At 42.5% G+C, this 20,244-nt stretch overlaps 1 protein-coding gene across 8 annotated transcripts in view; it reads left to right on the top strand.

Moving 5' to 3' along the window:
• The window catches only part of SIPA1L2 (signal induced proliferation associated 1 like 2), a 216,965-nt gene that overhangs the window by 140,300 nt on the left and 56,421 nt on the right, over positions 1-20,244 (top strand). For all 8 annotated transcript variants that reach the window (XM_036087312.2, XM_078077712.1, XM_036087309.2 and 5 more), the window contains 3 exons: positions 2,133-2,236; positions 11,684-11,841; positions 17,221-17,797. In XM_036087312.2, coding sequence (XP_035943205.1) covers positions 2,133-2,236; positions 11,684-11,841; positions 17,221-17,797 — 839 coding nt within the window. The remainder of the gene's footprint in view (positions 1-2,132; positions 2,237-11,683; positions 11,842-17,220; positions 17,798-20,244) is intronic.

The raw sequence follows: 20,244 nt of genomic DNA, 5'->3' as shown, positions 1-20,244 counted from the left end.
TGTAGTACTATTTGGGATAGACAAATTATGATTGCATTTTTTAAAGGGTTTTCTCCCCACGGGGGTGCCTTGGTGACTCAATTGGTTAAGCGTCTGCGTCGGCTCAGGTCATGATCTCAGGGTGCTGGGATGGAGCCCCGCATCGGGCTCTTTGCTCATCGGGGAGTCTACTTCTCCATCTCCCTCTGCCACTCCCCCTACTTGTGCGCTCTCTGTCTCCCTCTCAAATAAATAAATAAAATCTTTAGGAAAAATAGTGTTTTCCCCCACAAGATGCATCTTTCTTCTTTCATCGCAATTTCCTGAAACTGAAACCTGTTGACTAGACTATTAGGTATCTATAAGGACTTCTCTCACTGAATTCTAACTGTCCGAATAGCAGGGTGTTATGATGAGAATTGTTGAATGTTCTGGGTTATTTCAGCCCCTGACCTTCATGTTGTTATTAACGAGTCAGTTCTTCAGGGAAGAAGATCATCATCATTCCCTTATGACCATGCTTGCTCACTTTCAAAGCCACACTCTCTGTCTTCAGGCAAGACAGTTGAAATGGAATATTACTTTCCAAGAAGTCCTTCAAAAAATAACAAATATGTACTTAATATATAGTTAAAAGAGATAATTGCTTTGTTTGGGGACTGATTAATATACAGCTTATTGGATGAATATCCTCTCTTACCATCTACAAGTTAATTTGTCAATATCCGTATGTAAACATTTTAAATACTTCCCTTTTTGATTAAATTGTCTGCTATGAATACCTTTTCAGAATCCACAAAACTGGATGTGATATTTTTTTCTAGAAAATTTTCAGGACCGTTTCTGATTTAGAATGAATATTCAAAAGAAAAAGTGCAAGATTCAGAAAGAAAATAATAAAGGCCCATGAAGGCTAAATGTTGTAATGTTTTTAAAGTAAGATTAAAATATTTAGATTTAAAAAATGAGGGGCGCCTGGGTGGCTCAGTCAATTAAGTGTCCGACTCTTGAGCTCAGCTCAGGTCTTGATCTCAGGGTTGTGAGTTCAAGCCCCACATTCCACGCTGGGCGTGGAGCCTACTTTAAAAAAAAAAAGAAAAAAGAAGTTAACCCCAGATGATTACTTAGTTTCCCCAAAAACACAATGGAATAAACTTTGTTTTAAATGACCTTGAATAGCATTTTTTCTTGTTTTAAAAAGTAGATAAATAAACTTACGTGTTGGTCAAAGATCTAGAAAGGCGATTCTGAATTCTGTTTACATCTTAATTTCTATGTATCTTTTTGTCTTTATCCATATGCAAAGTGGTTCAAAACTCCACCCTAAGATTATTATGTAAGTGTGTTGATTCAGGTGCCTGAAACTCTCAGTCTGTGGTAATCTGTTGATAATACAGATGGATTTTGAATTTGCAAAGAATCATTCTGCTTTTCAAAAGGTGAATAGCTGTATGATTAAGAGGGGTTCAGATGTCATAGTTTTAAACATGTGTCAGCGCATAATATACAGTAAGAGATCACTTTCATTCTCCACCATCTTAACCATCTGACTGCACCATTGCATTGCCTGCTGCAAAGGGAAGAAAATTAATTACATCATTCAGGGAAAGAAATCTTGAACATTTTTTGTTCTCATTTCCATATTAAGTCAGTCCTGTTTCGTGGTGTTGAGTTCTGGAAGATCAGGTGCCCAAGAATCACTTCAGAATTAACGGTAAACCCACACACACACAACGGGGCAAGGAGAGCTGTTAGTTAGCTCATACCCCTCAAATAATGGCACCCACACCTGCCCCCAGCTGCACCTCCAGCTTCTGGCCTCCTCCGCTCACCTGTGCTCCACCCCATCCATGGCGGGTCCTCGAAGTCAGTATCGTGAAGGCCAGCATGTTGGGGAAAGGGCAGGGGGGAGGCACAGGGGTGAGAGCAGATGAGGAGACCCCTGAGCATTCAGGCCACAGACGTGGGTTGGAAAGTGGCAGGAAGAGTGCGCGGCAAGAGAGCAGAGTGGCCGCCAAGATACCCTGGTGGCTGATAGTTGGGTGGTCTGTTGTGGGCGAATGAATTGCCTTTGGAAGAACAACCTTGTAAGTGTCACGTTGCTAACTTTTGCAGTTGCCTGACTTGTTTTTATCCTCCACCTCTGTTTTCAGCTGATTCTACAGGAACTCACTCCCTCTACACCACATATAAAGACTATGAAGTCATGTTCCACGTGTCCACCATGCTGCCCTACATGCCCAACAACAGACAGCAGGTGGGTCCTCCCTCCGCGTTCTAGATCTGAGCTCAGCCGGCCGATGGGCTTCGTGCACTCAGAATTGGCAAAGCGTCATTGGGGTGTTTTGTTTTGTTTTTTTCCCCTTCAATGGCATGAATAATTTTTGAATCTTTCATCATTTGGAAGTAGTTGGCATTTAAAAGGGAATATTTTTGCATAGTTCTATTGCACTTTTTCCTTATAAAACTTGGAAACTCTTCCACATGCACCTTTATTGCTTGCTAGGCAAAATCGTAACGGAAACCAGCGTCCACTGTGTTCATTATAAATAAGCCAGCGAGGTAAGCTGAGCTCAGGTTTCTGAGTGCGGGTAGATAACTTATTTATAGAAAATACTGTAAGAACGGATCTTATAACTTATTTGTGGCATGATTCAGTTTTAGTGATTTGATTGTATTTGGGTTAAATCAGGAGTTAAAACAAAGTTTGTTTTCATGTCTAGGAAGTTTAGCTCTGGTGTCATTTAACTGCACTCTTTTGCTATAAAAATACATTAGCACACCAGGGACTGCATAGCAGTTGGTCAGTAAGAATTTGTTGAATGAGGGGCGCCTGGGTGGCTCAGTCGTTAAGCGTCTGCCTTCAGCTCAGGTCATGGTCCCAGGGTCCTGGGATCGAGCCCCGCGTCGGGCTCCCTGCTCCGCGGGAAGCCTGCTTCTCCCTCTCCCACTCCCCCTGCTTGTGTTCCCTCTCTCGCTGTGTCTCTCTCTGTCAAATAAATAAATAAAATCTTAAAAAAAAAAAAGAATTTGTTGAATTAAGCTTAATCACAACAGAGAATTTTTCTTCTCTCTTTTTTTTAATGCTCATGAAATTCAATGAAGGTAGTCATAATACACCTTTTGCAAAGAAACCACTTGCCCCGTCGCCATCACTAATTGCAAGAACCGCTTTTGACCCTCCAGCTGGGATGAGCCCAGCTCTCCACAGTGGGAACAGCTCCTCTTTCCTTTTTCCTTCTCGTTGCCAGCTGGATTTTCTGGCCATTTATCTAATACTTAAGCTCAGTCCCTTGTCCTTCCTGAATGATCTGCAGTGTTTTCTAATAATCAGATTTCTTCCCACTACCATCAGAAAATCTACCTTTTGATCACATATCTGTATGTTTTTTTTTTTTCTTTTTTTAAAGATTTTTATTTATTTGAGAGAGAGAGAGAGCATAAGCAGGGAGCAGGGGCAGAGGGATAAGCAGACTCCCCGCTGAGCAGGGAGCCTGATGCAGACTTGATCCCAGGACCCTGAGATCATGACCTGAGCCAAAGGCAGATGCTTAGCGACTGAGCCACCCAGGCGCCCCTATATCTGTATGCTTTTTTAAGAGGTAGAGTTACAATCACTAGATCACATGTATGTATTTATATGTTTTAATCTAAAGGATTTCTAGCTCTTAAAAAAAAATTACTTGGAATAATGCCAAACAGATTCACTCACTATTAAGAATCTTAATTTAGACCAGTGCAGTTGTCCAGCAGTTACTTGTGAATCATTCAGTAATTAAACTCTGTGTGAGTCGCTGCTCGGAAAGCTGATAGGGCTTACTGAGGCCAAGAAGTCTGTCAGTACTTTAGCAGAAGTAGAGCTGGTGCCTTTTGACCCCAGTCACTGAGTATTCAAACCACAAAGCCCTTCTAACTCCCTAATTACTTGAGCCATTGGACTCCAAACTGGATTGGCTCCCATCATTTCCCATATGGCAACCTCTGGAATTCTAACGTCTGCTGAGCTTTGCTGTTAGCAGAACTCAAACCAGGCTCTCCCTGACTCCTTTTGGTTGCATGGTGATTAAAATCTGTGGGTTTATGAGTTCTCTGTACCTGATTTTTTTTTTCACTGAAACTATCGTTAAAGTCCTACACACAAAAAAGTAGATGGATGGATGGAGGTTGGGGAGTGGGGGATGGATGGGTGTTTTAAGCTTCCCAAACTGGAAATTAAAAAAAAAAAAAAAATATATATATATATATATATATATGCCCTGTAAACTGATACATTACAGACTCTGTAGCTTAACGACTTACTTGGTTACCTCTTGGTTGTTGTTTTTTTAAACTTGAGTGAGAATCCATGACATTGAGTAAGTTTTGCTGATGGATTAGAGGTGGAAAACTGTAAAATTGTTTGTTTTGTTTTTTTAATGAGTGCTCTTGTTGTGTCTGGAATATATATGATCCTACATATGGTCCATTGGGAAATCTATGTGCGAAACACTATGTGGGCAAGTGTTCATGATATAAAGGGTTTGGTAAAGAGTGGAGGTAAGAGTCAGTGGACATATTCTGAACTTGCCACAGCCAGTCACTTGCCTTGTACCTTTGGGTAAGATCTTAGCAGCTCAAGAAATCGCATAATTATATAATGAGGACCTGGTTCGGAGGGCCAGCAGTGGCTACTTGGAAAACTGTGTTAAGGATTCTGGGGCCGCACCTGGGCTCAGAGGTAAAAAATGTTGGATTTTAGAGATACTTTCTACAGGTTTGGCAGTGGGTAGATGTGGCATACGTAATACTTGGACTAGACAATCCACAACATGCCCCTCTTAGTGTCTGATTTCTTGTGATTCTGGAGCCCTCTTTGAGGCTTCGTGCTTCTAGGTGGAAAAACAGCTTCAATAGAAAAATGTAGTTGTTAACAGAGCAAGAATTCTGGAGCCACGCGGTCTGGATTTGAATCCCAGCTACCAGCTTTGTGACCTGGGGCAAAATTTTCTATGCCTTAGTTTCCTTTATCCCTGAATGCAGGGACTTTGGTCTCGTTTCTTCATCGAGGTGTCCCTGTGCACCCAGAACCCTACCCTGAACATGGTAGGCAGGCAGTAAACATTTGCTCAAGGAATAAATGAAACTTTTGTAGACGGTGGCTGGAATTAGATGAGCTAATACATATGAGGCACTTAATGGTGCCTGGCACAGAGTGTGCTCAGTAAGTTTTAGTTGCTGTTACTATTTCATCATTTATTAGATATAAAGTGCAAGCACTTTAAATGACCTAATTTGCATTTTATTTTCCTGTTCCCAATCCTAGAGCTCTGGCATGAGAAACTAAGGCCTAGATAGGTAAGGAAGTAAGGGGCTAATTTATCAATAAATTCAGAAAATTGTCTTTACTTCGGCATTTAATATTTTGCTAATCCTGGGTTGTTACCAGAATATTCTGTTTGTAGATAAATGTTGCCACTGTGCAATCTTGGAACATGTGCTCTCCAAATTTGTTACGGGTCGTACTGGCCCTTTGGATATCTCCCACCCACCCCACCCATGCCTGCAGATTATGTGAATACCAAGGGTAGAAATGTCTGAAATGACCACCTGGGCTCCTGAGTGAAGTTTGAGGCCACAGAACTTAGCAAAGTTAGCTGGCCTGTACATGAATGGTGCCTATAACTTTGGCCTCATTAGCACCATGGTATTTGTGACTATTTAACTGGTCCAGACTCGTCCACATCAGATATAATTTCTTGTGTTTGTTCTTGTAATAAATCAAGCTGAACGCTGATTCCAAGACATATTAAAAGTCTTTAGAGAGTTTACCACTGTTGCAAAAGAGTTCGGTGTTTGGAATGTATGACTCTTACAAAGAAAACCTAGCCAGCTCCAGGGAATGATAAGAGAGCCTGCTCTAGGAGTGGTTTCTCTCTTCCCTGAAGACCCATCAGTCTCTCTGGGCCAGTCTGGCAGTCAGATCCCGTTTCCCAGGGCTGTCTCCCCCGTGTGCTTCCCCTCTGCTTGTCCAGTAGACGAATCATAGAGCAGCCATCATGGGATGTTATCAGTGGGAGAACGCCACAAGTCAGCTTTAGATTTCACTTGGGCAGAGAGACCTTTTCTTCAGTCTAAGTATATAAAATGGATAAAGGTAGCATGGTGCCTGGCACACAGTAAATTATGATTTTTTTAAGTGCAAGCATAAAGTTAGAGCTGCTCTATTTGAAAGGGGTGTCCAAGCCCCCAAGAGGTCCCTAAGGAATAAGGCCAACCTGCTAGGTCTCTGAGATTCTGTTTGAAGAATACTGGTATTAGCCTAGGGGCAGACTTGACCTCTACAGAGGTGATGGAGACACAGCTTGTTAGGGAGAGCCAGGCTGGAACCCTTTCTCTGTGTAATTTGGATAGATGGCCGACCTGTCTTAAGGGGTTTGTGCACTCCTGTGAGTCCCTAATTGGAAGTGCTAAGAAACCATTCGTATACAGGAGGAATCTACCTCATTAAGTGCTGTATGAGCAGGTCCTGACTGCACTTGGATTCATCTATAAATAATAATATGGAATATTTTGGAAGAATAAAATGCTTAGTCAGCTTTCCATGATTAGATTTATCCCCAGGCCCTAAATAGGAATGTGTACTTATACAGGATAATAAGCATGATTGCTTACAATAGGGTTGGTCCTGCCAGATATCAGAAATACTTGTATCTCCATAATCCTCTTATCTTCACTTTGTTATTAAATCATTAAAAGTCTGCATTCTTGGTTTATTTCTATTTCTCCATTTGCAGAAAACTCAGCCTTGCCTGCTTAACTGGTTTGTACATTTATGCTTCCAATTGGTAAAATATATGTTCTATATTAAATATTTTTCATAGTATTTTTATATTGGTTATATAAAGTAAGTCCACGATGAATCCTTGAAATGGCAATTAAATTTAGTATGATCTTGCTGATCTGAGATAAGAGCGTTTAACCTAGCTTTCACTTTTTTTGTGGGGAGTGGGTAGGCAAGGCTTTCCCTCTCTGAATATAGATCTTATGAATTTATGTGGTCATGTGTGTAGGTTTCCCCCTCATTCTTAGACTCCTGATCTCCATTCACATTTCTACTTTCCACAGGAAACTCTAGATAGCTCTTAAAAATCAAAACAAAACTCTAACCCCTGGTGTTGAGTCTTGAGTAATGAGTACATGAGGGTGTGGTGTGTGTGTGTTGTATGCATACATGCAGAATTAGGAAGGTCTCTGAAGGGGGAGAAGCTGGCCCTCTGTGTGAGGGGGAGAAATTTCCAAGCAGGGGGTAGCAAGTGCAAAGTGCCTGTGGCAGAAATAGCTGGCCTCTTGAAGGGACAAGGTGTATGTCTGGGAGGGGTGGGGTGGGAGAGGTCAGAGGGGTGGGAAGGATACGGTCAAAGGAGTCTTGGTCAACCCTATTCCTACCGACAGGACTTCAGATTCCAACCCACGGACTAAGATCCAGAATTTGTGATTGGTTTTCATGGGGATACATTTAATTTTTTGCTCAGTTCTGGGCTCATCTCTTTGAATTTCAGAATATATAAGATACTCATTAAATTATGCAGTTTTCCCTTTGAAATCATGCAAATTTTTACATATTTGTTTCTTAAGACAGGAGACTCTCTGGAGATCAGCCTTTTCTAGTTTCAAATTAAACTTTCTCTTCACTAATTCTGACTCTTAGAAACTTGTGAACCACATCCACCTGTATTTCTTCCATAGTGGGCAGGCTGCCCCGCCTCCCCTCCAGAATGAGGTGCTAAATGCTTTTTCTACCTTACTATGCTAAGAAAAAAGTAACAAATGAGCCTGTTTGCGTAGAGGCTAATAGATCTGACCTAGCTCCACTTTATGTCTCCGCTGATCCAAGTGTGGCTCCCTGACCGTTTTCACTCGCTTTTGATTGTTGCATCGAGTTAAAACGGGTCCTGTGAAGCCCTGAAGTTTGGTTAGGGAATTGAGAATAAACCCAGAGGTTGCTGTTTCTGTCGCATCTGGATGCTTTTTGTGTGCAATTGGGTGAAGAATCACATTTCACTTTTCTTGTCGTAACAAGAACTTATTCCTGTTTCGCTGCTTGAATCAAGCATTGGAAGTTTCGTAGGACTGACTCTGTGAATCTGTCTAACAGTATTTATTGACTCATTCTTACAGTCAGAGACTCGAAAAGTGGTGCTCTTGGCCCTGAAAAGTGTTAGGAACTTCACGTCTAGAAAGGAGTTAGCGCTAGAAGCCACTGTTCCTTAATTCCCCCAAGAGATAGTGCCAGAGGTGTCTTGGTAATCCAGGGGCTCGCCTTCATATCTTGCCAGGCTGCCGTACCCTTTCCCCTCCAGCTCTGGACTCTAATGACACAGCATTTCACCGGCCAGTTAGAAGAAACACATAACTAACGACGGAAGAAAATATTTACCTTTAGATAAGAAGTCTGAGAAATTGCTTAGGTTATTTAATGTTTGGCAAAATCCTGGAAAACAGTGAAAAATATTTCTGTTCACTTTCCAGATGTTATTTTTCTTTAGCCTCTAAACAAAGTCAAGCATCCCGTTAATGGACAAGGTGTTCAGTTTTCTTATTTTATTCTCCTACAAAGAGCTTCAGATTTTGCTCTTCTTAATGAATCTCCTTATTCCCCGCCCCTCCCGCCCCATGCACTTTATTGTTTTGCCGAGTACCTTTTGTGACCCTGGTTCAATTAACTAGACTATTAAAAAAGTTTTTGGCCCATTTTACAAAGCCAAAGAATATGCTTAGAAAGGGACATGTCATTGAGGGAAAACCAGCTTTTTAAGTGGTGCTTTCAGTGTTCCGATGGTGGGCAAGTGTAGGACTGGACCCAGTGTCTTCCTTCTGGACAAAGAGCAAATGGGTGGGCATAGTTGTCCAGTTGGCCGTCACTCCTTCAACAGTGAGGAAGCACAGACTAATGGGTTCATGCCTGCCCCACGCACATAATTGAGAGGGCCGGCCAAGGTGAAGTGTAACACAGTGGCCGCGTGGGAGGAGGGGCTGCAGAATTCACTGCATGGCCTTGGCCATCGTGAGCGCCGTCTTCCTCCCGTCGATCTGAGAACTCTTGTGTTTCGAGGATACTGAGTCATGTGTAGGGTCAGCTGTTGTGTTCCGTGTTCAACAGATACGCTAAACACAGTGTTAGGTGTTTAAGGTACATTTTCTTTAACTTTTCATTTGCTCCTGATTTTCCCTTGTCCTATTATAGTGTCTGGGAATCCTGTGTTTCACTGATTGTGGAAATGAGGGAAGAACATCTTAACCTAGTACAATTTCCAGCTCGTCTATTGATGTTTGTTGTAGATATGTATGCTTCCGTTTTCTTTTCTTTTCTTTTTTTTTTAAAGATTTTATTTATTTAACAGAGAGAGGCACAGCGAGAGAGGGAACACAAGCAGGGGGAGTGGGAGAGGGAGAAGCAGGCTTCCTGCTGAGCAGGGAGCCCGATGCGGGGCTCGATCCCAGGACCCTGAGATCATGACCTGAGCCGAAGGCAGACGCTTAACAACTGAACCACCCAGGCGCCCCGCCCATTTTGTTTTCTTTACCTGAAATATTTCTCGTGGTTATCATCTGTGTCCACTATAGTAAGGGGAAATAATCACACAGTGTATAGGACCTGGTTTGCTACTCATTTTTTTTTTTTACATGCATCCACAACGGCACATTTTAACTTAAATATTTAGCAGACATTTTTAAAGCTACAGATAGCTCATTGGGCCTGTATTAATGTATATGAATATATGTTTCAAAACTTCACCCAGACAGGAAGGCGACTTTTCTGTGTGTCTGACTTTAACCTTGGTGATTTAAATGGGAGTTTTTCAACATATGAATCAGTGATTTAACTGGCATATCAGAGAATTCTGGAAGAAGGAACATTTCATCCCCAAGTTCCCAGACCTTTTATCGTGCTAAATCACAAGTCAGGGGCCTGACAATGAAATCCTTTTTGTATCTGGGTTGAAAAGGCTTTAAGAGTTGAACTTAATGCTCTCTACAGTGAGGTATGTTCTGTAGGTGCCAAATAAATTTAAGAGCAAGCTCGTTGTCTTTGTTATTGCTAGTAAAGAGAGCTTTACTACCTGAGATTATCTCATTCCTGCAGTGACATCACCAGCTCCTATAAAGATTATTGTATCTATTAAAACTGAAGATCACAAACTTTGTGAGCACAGATACTATGGTTTTACTTGCATCAACTTAGAGGGTGCTTTGTGTGTGGGTTTATCGACATATATTCAGAGGTGCAGTCACGGTTTTATTGCACAACGTGATGTGGCTAGGATCCTGTGCTTGTACCACTCATTTATGCCTTCAGCAAATGTGGACTGGGTGCTGGCTATGTCCTGGGCAGGCCATCAGAAACAGGGAAATCAGCGGCGCCTGGGGGGCTCAGCTGGTGAAGCATCTGTCTTCGGCTCAGGTCATGATCTTTGGGTCCTGGGATTGAGCCCCATGTAGGGCTCCCTGCTCAGTGGGGAGTCTGCTTCTCCCTCTCCCTTTGCCTCTCCCCCCGTCGTGTTCCCTCTCTCTCTTTCTCTTTCTCAAATAAATAAATAAAATCTTAAAAAAAAAAAAAGAAACAAACAAATCGGAAGTCAACAGGACCTTTCTCCTGCCCTCCCAAAGATGATGGCCCGATGTGGGAGAAGTAAATCAACAGTTAGCACAGTTCTGTTACAACTGATGCACTAGAGGTAGGGCTGGGTGTATGGGTGGATTGCCAGTGTAGGCTTTGCAGGGAGGTTTCTTCCAGGTGAGGAGATACCTAAGTTAGAGCCCTGAGTTGTCCAGGAGCAAATTGGGGCGACGGGAGCGTTCTGGGCAAAAGGAGAATGAAAAGTGAAAGTTCTGTTAAAATGTTGCTGCTCTGGGGTTCCTTGTCTTCTGCCACATTTGTAATGTAAAAGATTATATACCATGGAGTTTTCCAGCCGCTAATCTGGTAGAATTCTAGTTTCTGAATTACATTTGAAAGGCTAGATTTCAGTTAATCAGTTTGAATCTATTAGCCACCGAAGTAACAGTCTTTCTGTGTTGCTGTTGTGTACAGGCCTGTGGGGGAGCACCAGACACTGGTTAAGGCCCTAACACACTGGTGTAGGATTTTAGCAAACCTGTACCCTTTCGCTCTGTCTCCCTGCTTTAAGTTGAAGAGCTTAAACTATAAAATTCCTGAAAGCAGGGGTAGGGGTGCCCGGGTGGCTCAGTCGGTGAAGCGTCTGCCTTTGGCTCAGGTCATGATCCCGGGGTCCTGGGATCAAACCCCACAATGGGCTCCCTGCTCTGTGGGGAGACGGCTTCTCCCTCTGCCCCTCCCCCCCGCTTGTGTTCTCTCTCTTTTTCTCTCAAATAAATAAATAAAACCTTTAAAAAAAATTCCTGAAAGCGTTTTGAGTGCTAACATCCTATTCTATCAGGGTACGAAAGCTCAAGGTGAGAAGGAGTTGAATTCTAAAGTGCAAGAGATTAACTGCGTTAGGCATGTCTTTCCATATATGTTTTGGACGCAGCCCATTTTGCTTTTCCTGTGTCCCTTTGAGGAGCACTGACTTTCAGAGTGGCTCTTGCTTTCCGAATCAATCCTTTACAACGGACAGAGGAGCGGGTTGTATATGTTGCCATATTTTGTCTTTACAGAAAACCGCGTTTGTAACTCTGTGTGTGTTCTCTTTCCTGACCGCAGCTTCTGAGGAAAAGGCATATCGGAAATGACATTGTGACCATTGTCTTCCAAGAGCCCGGAGCACTTCCTTTCACTCCAAGAAGCATCCGGTCCCATTTCCAGCACGTCTTTGTCATCGTCAAAGTGCACAACCCGTGCACCGAAAACGTGTGTTACAGGTGAGCCAGCAGCCCTGGCGTTTCATTCTGTCAGGTATATTCCAACAGCACACCTTCTCCTGAAATATCTTTGTTTTCCAATTATTACCTCTAACCCCATCATTATCTTTTTTTTTCTTTTTCTAATTATATTTCCTCTGTCTTCACTCAACTGCTCTCTGTGCGAAATAATTGCCTCCTTCCCCTTTTGAACAGCGAAATGCCTAGCAGTTCAAAATTGTAGATTACGCATTTCCTCAATTTTCCCCTTAAAACCTGCATCCAACCGCTGCCGGAACCAGAGCTTAATTGATACCAGCCTCGGGGGTGGCTGATGTATGTGGCCGTTTCAGTTCTTCCCGAGCAGAAGTAGTGACTTTAGTGGGAAAACACTGCTTCTCATCCAAGATCTTGGAAACCCTCACTCCCGCAGGGCTCCTGAGACCAGAGTTGACACTTGCGTCGGTGATTTCCGAAGGCCATACGTGTGCCTCGGAATCCCGAGCCTGTTTCTCACTGTTTCCTCTCCCCTCCCCACAGACTCTTCCGGAGGAGGTAGCTGCCACTGGAAGATATGCCTTGTGGGGTAAAAGGGGGCAGGGGGTGTCTGACCTGGGTTTAGAATCCAGCTGTGCTGCTCCTGGTGCTTTGTACAAGTTACTTTAATACTTTTTGGAAACTTTCATTCGTTCTCTTAAAGTTGAGAATAAGAGTACCTACATCAGCGTGTAGAATAAATAGCAGAAATTATGCAGAAACACCTATTAGAGTCCCTGGCACTCCCCAAAGGTTATTTCCCTTGATCATCCTAAAACAGTAAGTGCTGTTTCAGCCACCTCCTGGGCCGAGGTGGGGCGCATGTGTGTGTGCTGGGAGGGATTGGGGAGACGGGGAAGACTGTAAGGCGTGCTCTCCTAAAGGCAGAGAAACTAGTCTGTGTGTTAGATGTTGCTGGTTTATATCCCCACCGCACGCGCAGCCCATCTCAAAGGAACACAGAGTCTATAAACTGGTAGTTCTTAGCCCGAATGTTGCCTCACAGCTTGTTCAAATGGGCTCATTCTCCAGCCCTACTGTGCGGTACACGGATGTCACAGACCTAAAATTGACCCGAGCATCTGATGCGTTTTCCTCCCCTGAGTCACATCTGGGCAAAAGACCACTGGCCTGAATGCTCAGAACTGCTTTAAAAAAATGATATTTATAAAAAGCATAACGTCTCTTCTCTAGCAAGGTTGGTTTAAAACAGATAATGTTGGTACAAACATGGTAAGTGGGATTATTCTTCTGAGATCTCACCCGATGAATGGTAATTATGAAGAATGATCTTAAATGAACCTTCCTAATGGATTGGAAACTTAAGCCTAAGGCTTTATGGAATTTGGTGTCACTTTATTGGCCGCTATTTGTAGGTCAAATCAAGTATTTTTAATTACTTTCCATTTTAGTTTATACTTATATCACGAGGCAGTTCATGAGCACCAGAAATCTTAAAGTTATCAGTAATGTCTATTTTCATTTGTTTCAGGTTTTCTGGTTTTAATAAAATTACTACGGAGGGATGTTGAAACCAGTATTGGACTAGATGTAGATCTTACCTATAAAAAAAGGGGACTGCGTCCTGTTTTCTATGATAGAGGATAGCATAATGCAAATCATTCAACTGTGGAATCGTTGGTTTTTAAGAAACCACATTGTTATCACTAAATTACCATTTGCTAATGAGATTCAAATATAAAGTCAGTAGAGTGCCTCAAATTTTGGGAAGTGCCTCATAAGCATTCATATTGATCGCTTAAAAACTTCATGAGCATTCCTCAACAAGTCAGTAATAATCTTCTTGAATACTGTAGTCAAATCAATTCCATAACAGTTATTGAAGCCATATTAATTCTATCCCATGGAATAGGGTTACAGTGCTCAAATTTTCCAAAAACACCTTATATGGCTCTTTCATATGATACTCCTCAAAACCACTATGGAGCTTCTCCAGTGACAAAGTAAATTCTTTAAAATAATTTCCAAGGAAATGATAAAATATACTCCAGGTCCACTTTTCTCTAAATTGCTATGTCTTAACCGGTGGATGCATCTTGAAGAAGACTAGAAGGATCACATGCACCTCAGGGAACCCCCACAAATCCTGTTGGGTTAAGGTGACCCCCTCCGATAAAAACTGTCATGGTTGGCAAGTCCAGAAGCGTAGACGCGCACGCTCTCACCTTCCAGAGGTAGTCTGAGGCACCTCCCCTGGATGCAGAGTTCCCAAGAAGTAAGGCTGGGTCTCCTTGAGCCTAGAGAGAGACAATGAGGCACATCCCCAAAGCTCCAAGTACCAGCATTGTAGTCTGAAATCTTAAAAAAGCAAACTTAACTAATTGCCTCCTTCTTTATACAGGGTACTTTAATTTTACTAGCAATAGCTATTGCAGAGCTAACCTTGAGGGATTTATGCGTTTGTATACTTTCCAAGATAAACTCTTTGCAAAGTGCGTCCCGTGGTAACCGAATGAGTAAACTGTTTGCTGTGTGGGCTTGGTAGGAAACTGTCGATTAAGAATGAGTGGTATCTGCTGAAAGTGATGGCTTCCCTTCTCGAAGATTTAATGATTTAATACGTAGTCCCTCCTGACAAAAGTTAGATGATAGTGTTAGACCAATGACGAAGATGATGATTGTTTGTGATACTAATAATGATAAAGCAGTTTGCATAATGATAGCTTTGCGTGCAGTATTTGGTTTCATGCTCACCATGGGCTGTTGAGAATGGCACTGTCTCACCTCCACGTTACAGATGAGGAGACTGAGGCACAGAGGGATTAAGTCGCTAGCTCAGAGCCTTTCAGCAGGAGGTGGAGCTAGAATCCCAAACAGGGCAAGGCATCTGCTCATCACCTCTTCGCTCTCCCAAAACCCTTTAACTTGCATATCAGGGAGTGTTCATCTTTGTGTTATTGTTTTCAGTGGAGGGTCTTATATTTAGATATGCCATCAAGTTATTTGGGTAAAATAAATTCTGAGGGGCACCTGGGTGGCTCAGTCGCTTAAGCGTCCCACTCTTGATTTCGGCTCAGGTCATGATCTCAGGGTTGTGAGATCAAGCCCTACATCAGGCTCTGTGCTCTGCGGGAAGTCTGCTTGAGATTCTCCCTCTCCCTCTCTTCCTGCCCTTCCCACCCCCCCATGTGTGCACGCATTCTGTCTCTCTTTCAAATAAATAAATAAAATCTTTAAAAAAAAAAAAAAGGAATTCTGAAACACATTCTTGTTTCAGCCCATTGGGAATCATCTAAATCTGGCCAAGGAATATTCCTCTGACCTCAGTTCTGTTTGAAAGAATTATGTAAACTTCTGTAACCAGAGATCTCTAATTGATCTCCATTCCATAATATTATAGTAATCCTGGAATAGCCAGACCTAAATTCTGGCTGCTTTTCTTGTTCGACTTGGATCTGAGATACACAGGATTTCAGCTGATCAAGTAGTTAATATACTGTACATGATAGAGGGAATGTCCAGTTCGATATTAGGGTCAGTAATTTGGGACAAAAGCAATTGCCCTTTTATAAGGTACCTCTCTCTAACCACTATGGAGCTCTATAGTGAGAGCTTTTTTGGAACATATTTAGATATAAAAATTTTTCTCTGATGCTTTGGCTTAAGTGTGTATAAGCCACAGTCAGAGTCGCTTGAGATCCATAGAGCTAAGTACACAAAAGTAATCCTGCAAGGTGTCAAATGAGATTGGGCCTCCTGAGCCTTCTGTGGGTAAAGGTCTTCCAGGAAACTGTGCTCATTACTGGGGGAAAAAAAAAATTAGGGGAGGTGATCACATGAGTTTAGTGGGATGGCAGGTCCCAGTGCACAGATAGGCCACCTGAGCTTGCTGACCGGTGTAGTGGAAAAGCAACAAGGTGTGGTTAGCCTCATCACAAGTCCAGGCAGGTAGCTTTGCAACAGCTCTCTGGGAGTTAAAATGTGAAGACAAACTAATTCCTACTCAGTCTAGAATGCCCACTCTAAGGATAGTAACAGGAGGAAGGTGAGTCAAGTATGAGTTTGGTCCCAAAACACTTCAGCCTCTGAAGCATTTTTAGGGCCTTCCTTTGAGGATACAAGTTGAGTCTATCCCCATCACTGTCTGGTTTAGTGCACACGCTACCATCCCTGAATGAATTAGGTGCCTCTATCCCAAAGGGAATCCGTCCTTCCCTCCCCTTTCATACCAGCTAAGGCCCCATGATCCTGCCCAGCTCCCCAGAAATGACTCACTCTCCTGAAGAGTGTGCACATTAAAGCAAAGGTAAGAGAGAGCTGGAGACCGTGATCTTTTTTTTTTTTTTTTTTTTTTTAAGATTTTATTTATTTATTTGACAGAGAGAGACACAGCGAGAGAGGGAACACAAGCAGGGGGAATGGGAGAGGGAGAAGCAGGCTTCCCGCCGAGCAGGGAGCCTGATGCGGGGCTCGATCCCAGGACCCTGGGATCATGACCTGAGCCGAAGGCAGACGCTTAACGACTGAGCCACCCAGGCGCCCCAACCGTGATCTTTTTAAGAGTCTAACCAGCCACTTTCCGGAAGAGGAGCTCACACCTTACAGAACAAATTTGGACAGAATTATTTATCCCTTAGTTCACCACGTTCAAGATTTTCAGCAATGATGAAGATGAAGTATAGATCGCTTCCTTTGTTTATTCCAGTGTAGAAAATACCAGCCTGGGCAGACGTGGGATTAGTACTGATTCTTGGTTTCTCAGTGGCTACTCGGTCATTGGGGAGTACATGCTGTAGATGCTCTGGGATTCATCATTCCTCAGTCCAGCCCTTTGTTTGTTTACTATCATTAATTCACTCTTCGTAGTTGATCTCATTCCAAGAAGGGTTTGAGACAACCATACCTTCTGCCTGATGTAGGGGAGCATTGTTGGTTTTGACATATTAAGGTGGTTGTTACTGTCACTCTACGCTTGATCTTTTCAGTCCCTGGAATCTCTTAAAATTTGACTCCCATAAAACTTCCACTGAGATTTTCAAAATGTGACCAAGTGAGCATTTCCCGAAAAAATGGGACACTTAAAACTTTTGGCCCTGTGAAGTGTGAACATGGTGTCCAGTACCAGTGAGGTCCCAAGCAGCCACATGGGGCTAATAACCTCACTTCCGTTCGAAGTGTCACTGTCTTTCCCAGTGATGACCAGCTGTAGGGTTAGAGTACCAGCCCATCTAGTCAGTTTGAAAAACAGCCAACCAACCAACCACTGGGTATCCAGAAATTAGTATGACAAAAAGCTACAAAATAGATGACATAAGTTGAGAGTATAGGTATATGTCAGATTTCTGAAGGTAAATATTATGGTATTATAACTCATCTTACTTCCTTTTATTTTTTCTTTCTCAGTGTTGGAGTTTCTAGATCAAAAGATGTACCACCATTTGGTCCACCAATTCCCAAAGGAGTAACTTTTCCAAAGTCAGCAGTATTTCGGGACTTCCTTTTAGCCAAAGTGATCAATGCAGAAAACGCAGCCCATAAGTCAGAGAAGTTTCGAGCCATGGCCACTCGAACGAGGCAAGAGTACTTGAAGGATCTGGCGGAGAACTTTGTCACGACCGCCACTGTGGATACCTCTGTGAAATTCAGCTTCATTACATTGGGTGCAAAGAAGAAGGAGAAAGTGAAGCCAAGGAAGGATGCCCATCTGTTCAGCGTTGGAGCAATCATGTGGCACGTAATAGCTCGGGACTTCGGCCAGTCTGCTGACATTGAATGTCTTCTTGGGATTTCCAATGAGTTCATAATGTTGATTGAAAAGGATTCCAAGAACGTTGTATTTAACTGTTCCTGCAGGGACGTCATTGGGTGGACATCTGGATTAATGAGTATCAAAGTGTTTTATGAGAGAGGGGAATGTATCCTTCTGTCCTCCGTGGATAACTGTGCTGAAGACATCAGGGAAATTGTCCAGCGATTAGGAGTAAGTACAGGTTTTGTGTTGCCACCATCCTTAGATCTTCAATCCCAGATTCATGATGGCTTCCACTGTGGAAATTCCACCATGTTTATGGCACCTAGGGAATGCATTACTGTTTTATATGGCTACAGGGCTTAACTAAATTCTGTGTCCTTTTGAGCAGTTGCTAAATATGTGAGTCGTGGAGATGCACCCGTTGCTAACTGTTTGAAAAGGAAAAGTTAAACCACCTTCCAAAAGGGAACATCAAGATGTATTTTTATAGCATATCCGAAAGAAAATAATGGAGAATTGTCTAGATATTATGTCTGTGTGTGGAGACAGACATGACAGGACCCTCTCAGTGGGAGAAATGGGCACACAGTTGCTGTTGACCCTCTGAATGACTGTGTCTTCTTTGCAACTTCAATTCTGTGCATGTTCATACAGCAGGTATTTTTCTTTAGTCTGCCAGATTAAATATATTATTACTCTCCAGCCACAGTTTCTTAAGGAGGTTTTATAGAATTACCCATTAATCTAGACTTTAAAAAAAAAAAAAATCAGTCCTGAAAGAGATTTTTTTTAAATGTTATTTTTAGTACAGAACCCCTAAATGATGTCCACGGAGTGTAACAGTTAATATTTCTGCTCCTGATTTTCACACAGAAAGAGCCAGATTTTAGTTTGAGTCTGTCAAACCAGCTATAAGGATAAATCAAATATAGTATAAGAACCCAAACGTGCTGTGACAAAAGAATTTCTCATGTTTAAATCTTCCCCCAAGGGGATGTATATTTCGGTTTTTAGAAAAGATTTAGTCAATTACGAATATGAAAAAAAGGAGAATTTATACCCATTTCCTTTCCCCTTTTCTCCTACCAAATATAAATCTCCCCTTTGTTATTCGAGACCATGTATTAGAGACAATACAATCAAGTCAGTGTCTGCTAGCCTTAGAGAAATAACTTAATTATTTGTAGACACTATTTACAGGAACAGACCTCAGTGTGTTTAACAGTATTATCGGGTGTATGTGCACAAACATAGATGTGATTTGGGGATGATTAAGTATATGATTAGCTTATGTGTCTGGAGAACTGAGTTATCCTTGTGAGTCTCGAGATACACTGTGCTTTTGGTAATACCGTAAATACTTCTTTTTAGGAGATCCGCTGGGTCATCATAATCTGTATTCCTGAAAATACAACACAAACAAATGCCACTTCACCAACCACCAAAATGCACATTTCATAGGTCCTTACCCATCTGCTGTTTTGTGGACCCCATTCTACCATTTTCCTAGAAAAGCAATGGTGTGGCTAATGTTGACGGAGGTGCCTGATGTCTGGAACACGTTTGAGGAAATGTATTGTGTGTCTAGGATGACTTGCAGCAGGAGATTTTGGAAACAAACCAACCCACAGACAGTTGAGGGATTAGAACGTAAGGTTGGTACAGGGCGGTGGCCAAGAGGATCTCGCATTCATAGTGCAGATACGGGGAATGAGTGCTGCTTGGCAGGTGGTAGATTTGGTGTGCATTTTATCATGGTGGAAACTGAAATTAAAGGTGTCAGTTATGCAGGTACAGACCCAGGAAGGGATGAGAGCTGGCACCTGAGGGGACAGGCAGGGCCCGCTTCGTTCGTGTGCAACCCGTGACCCATTCTCCGGGGCCCACTCTCAGAAGAGCCCATGCTTGGTTGAGTGCTCTGCTGTTACTATCTTGAAATTCTAAATAGTCTTTGACCCAGGAGCCCTGCATTTTGATTTTGCACTGGGCCCCACCAATTATGTGGCCAGTCCCAGGTAGGGCTGTGGATATTCCTATGGTAATTGGGTCCATGTAAGTATGTAAGGAACTCCAAATAACTGATCCTTTACCCTTTGCAAATGTTAAGAAGCAAGGAACAGAAGGAATAAATAAATAGCAAAAAGCAAAAGTAGGGCAGGTAGCAGGTAGTTGGAAGAAATAAGGAGAAGAGACACATAGGTCTCAGGAAAGGCTTGATCACTCTTCAGTGTGATATGTGGTTGCTAAATCTCACCTGAAAATTGCATTTATATTTGAAAGAAGGCAAGGCATATGTCACACATATGTAGACTTTTGGTAGGAAAGTGTAGTCAAAACAAAATTGAAAAAGAAGTGAAAGAAAATTTTATTCAGGGTGTACAATATTACAAAAGTACTTTTCCAACAATTTCCAGTTAGTTCAGTTCGTAACTTCGCAAGCTTCGGTCTTTCAAAATCTCACCGCGAAGACCAGCAATGCCTTGTCCCGTTTTCCTGAGCCCCCAGCTATCATGTATCTGTGGGAAGTTGATGGTGAATGTGTATACCCATGCAGGTAACCATGGAAACAGACACAGTGGACGTACACGGAGCCAGCCCAGTCCCACAGCTGCACTTACACTCATAGGTCTTATTAAATAGGAATCTGGGTATTCAGAGCGTGTTTTGTGGAAATG

This window comes from Halichoerus grypus, chromosome 7 (assembly GCF_964656455.1).
Source record: "Halichoerus grypus chromosome 7, mHalGry1.hap1.1, whole genome shotgun sequence".
Classification (NCBI taxonomy): Eukaryota; Metazoa; Chordata; class Mammalia; order Carnivora; family Phocidae; genus Halichoerus; species Halichoerus grypus.
Note: the sequence above shows the minus strand (reverse complement) of the source record. Positions and strands in the feature narration are given on the sequence as shown.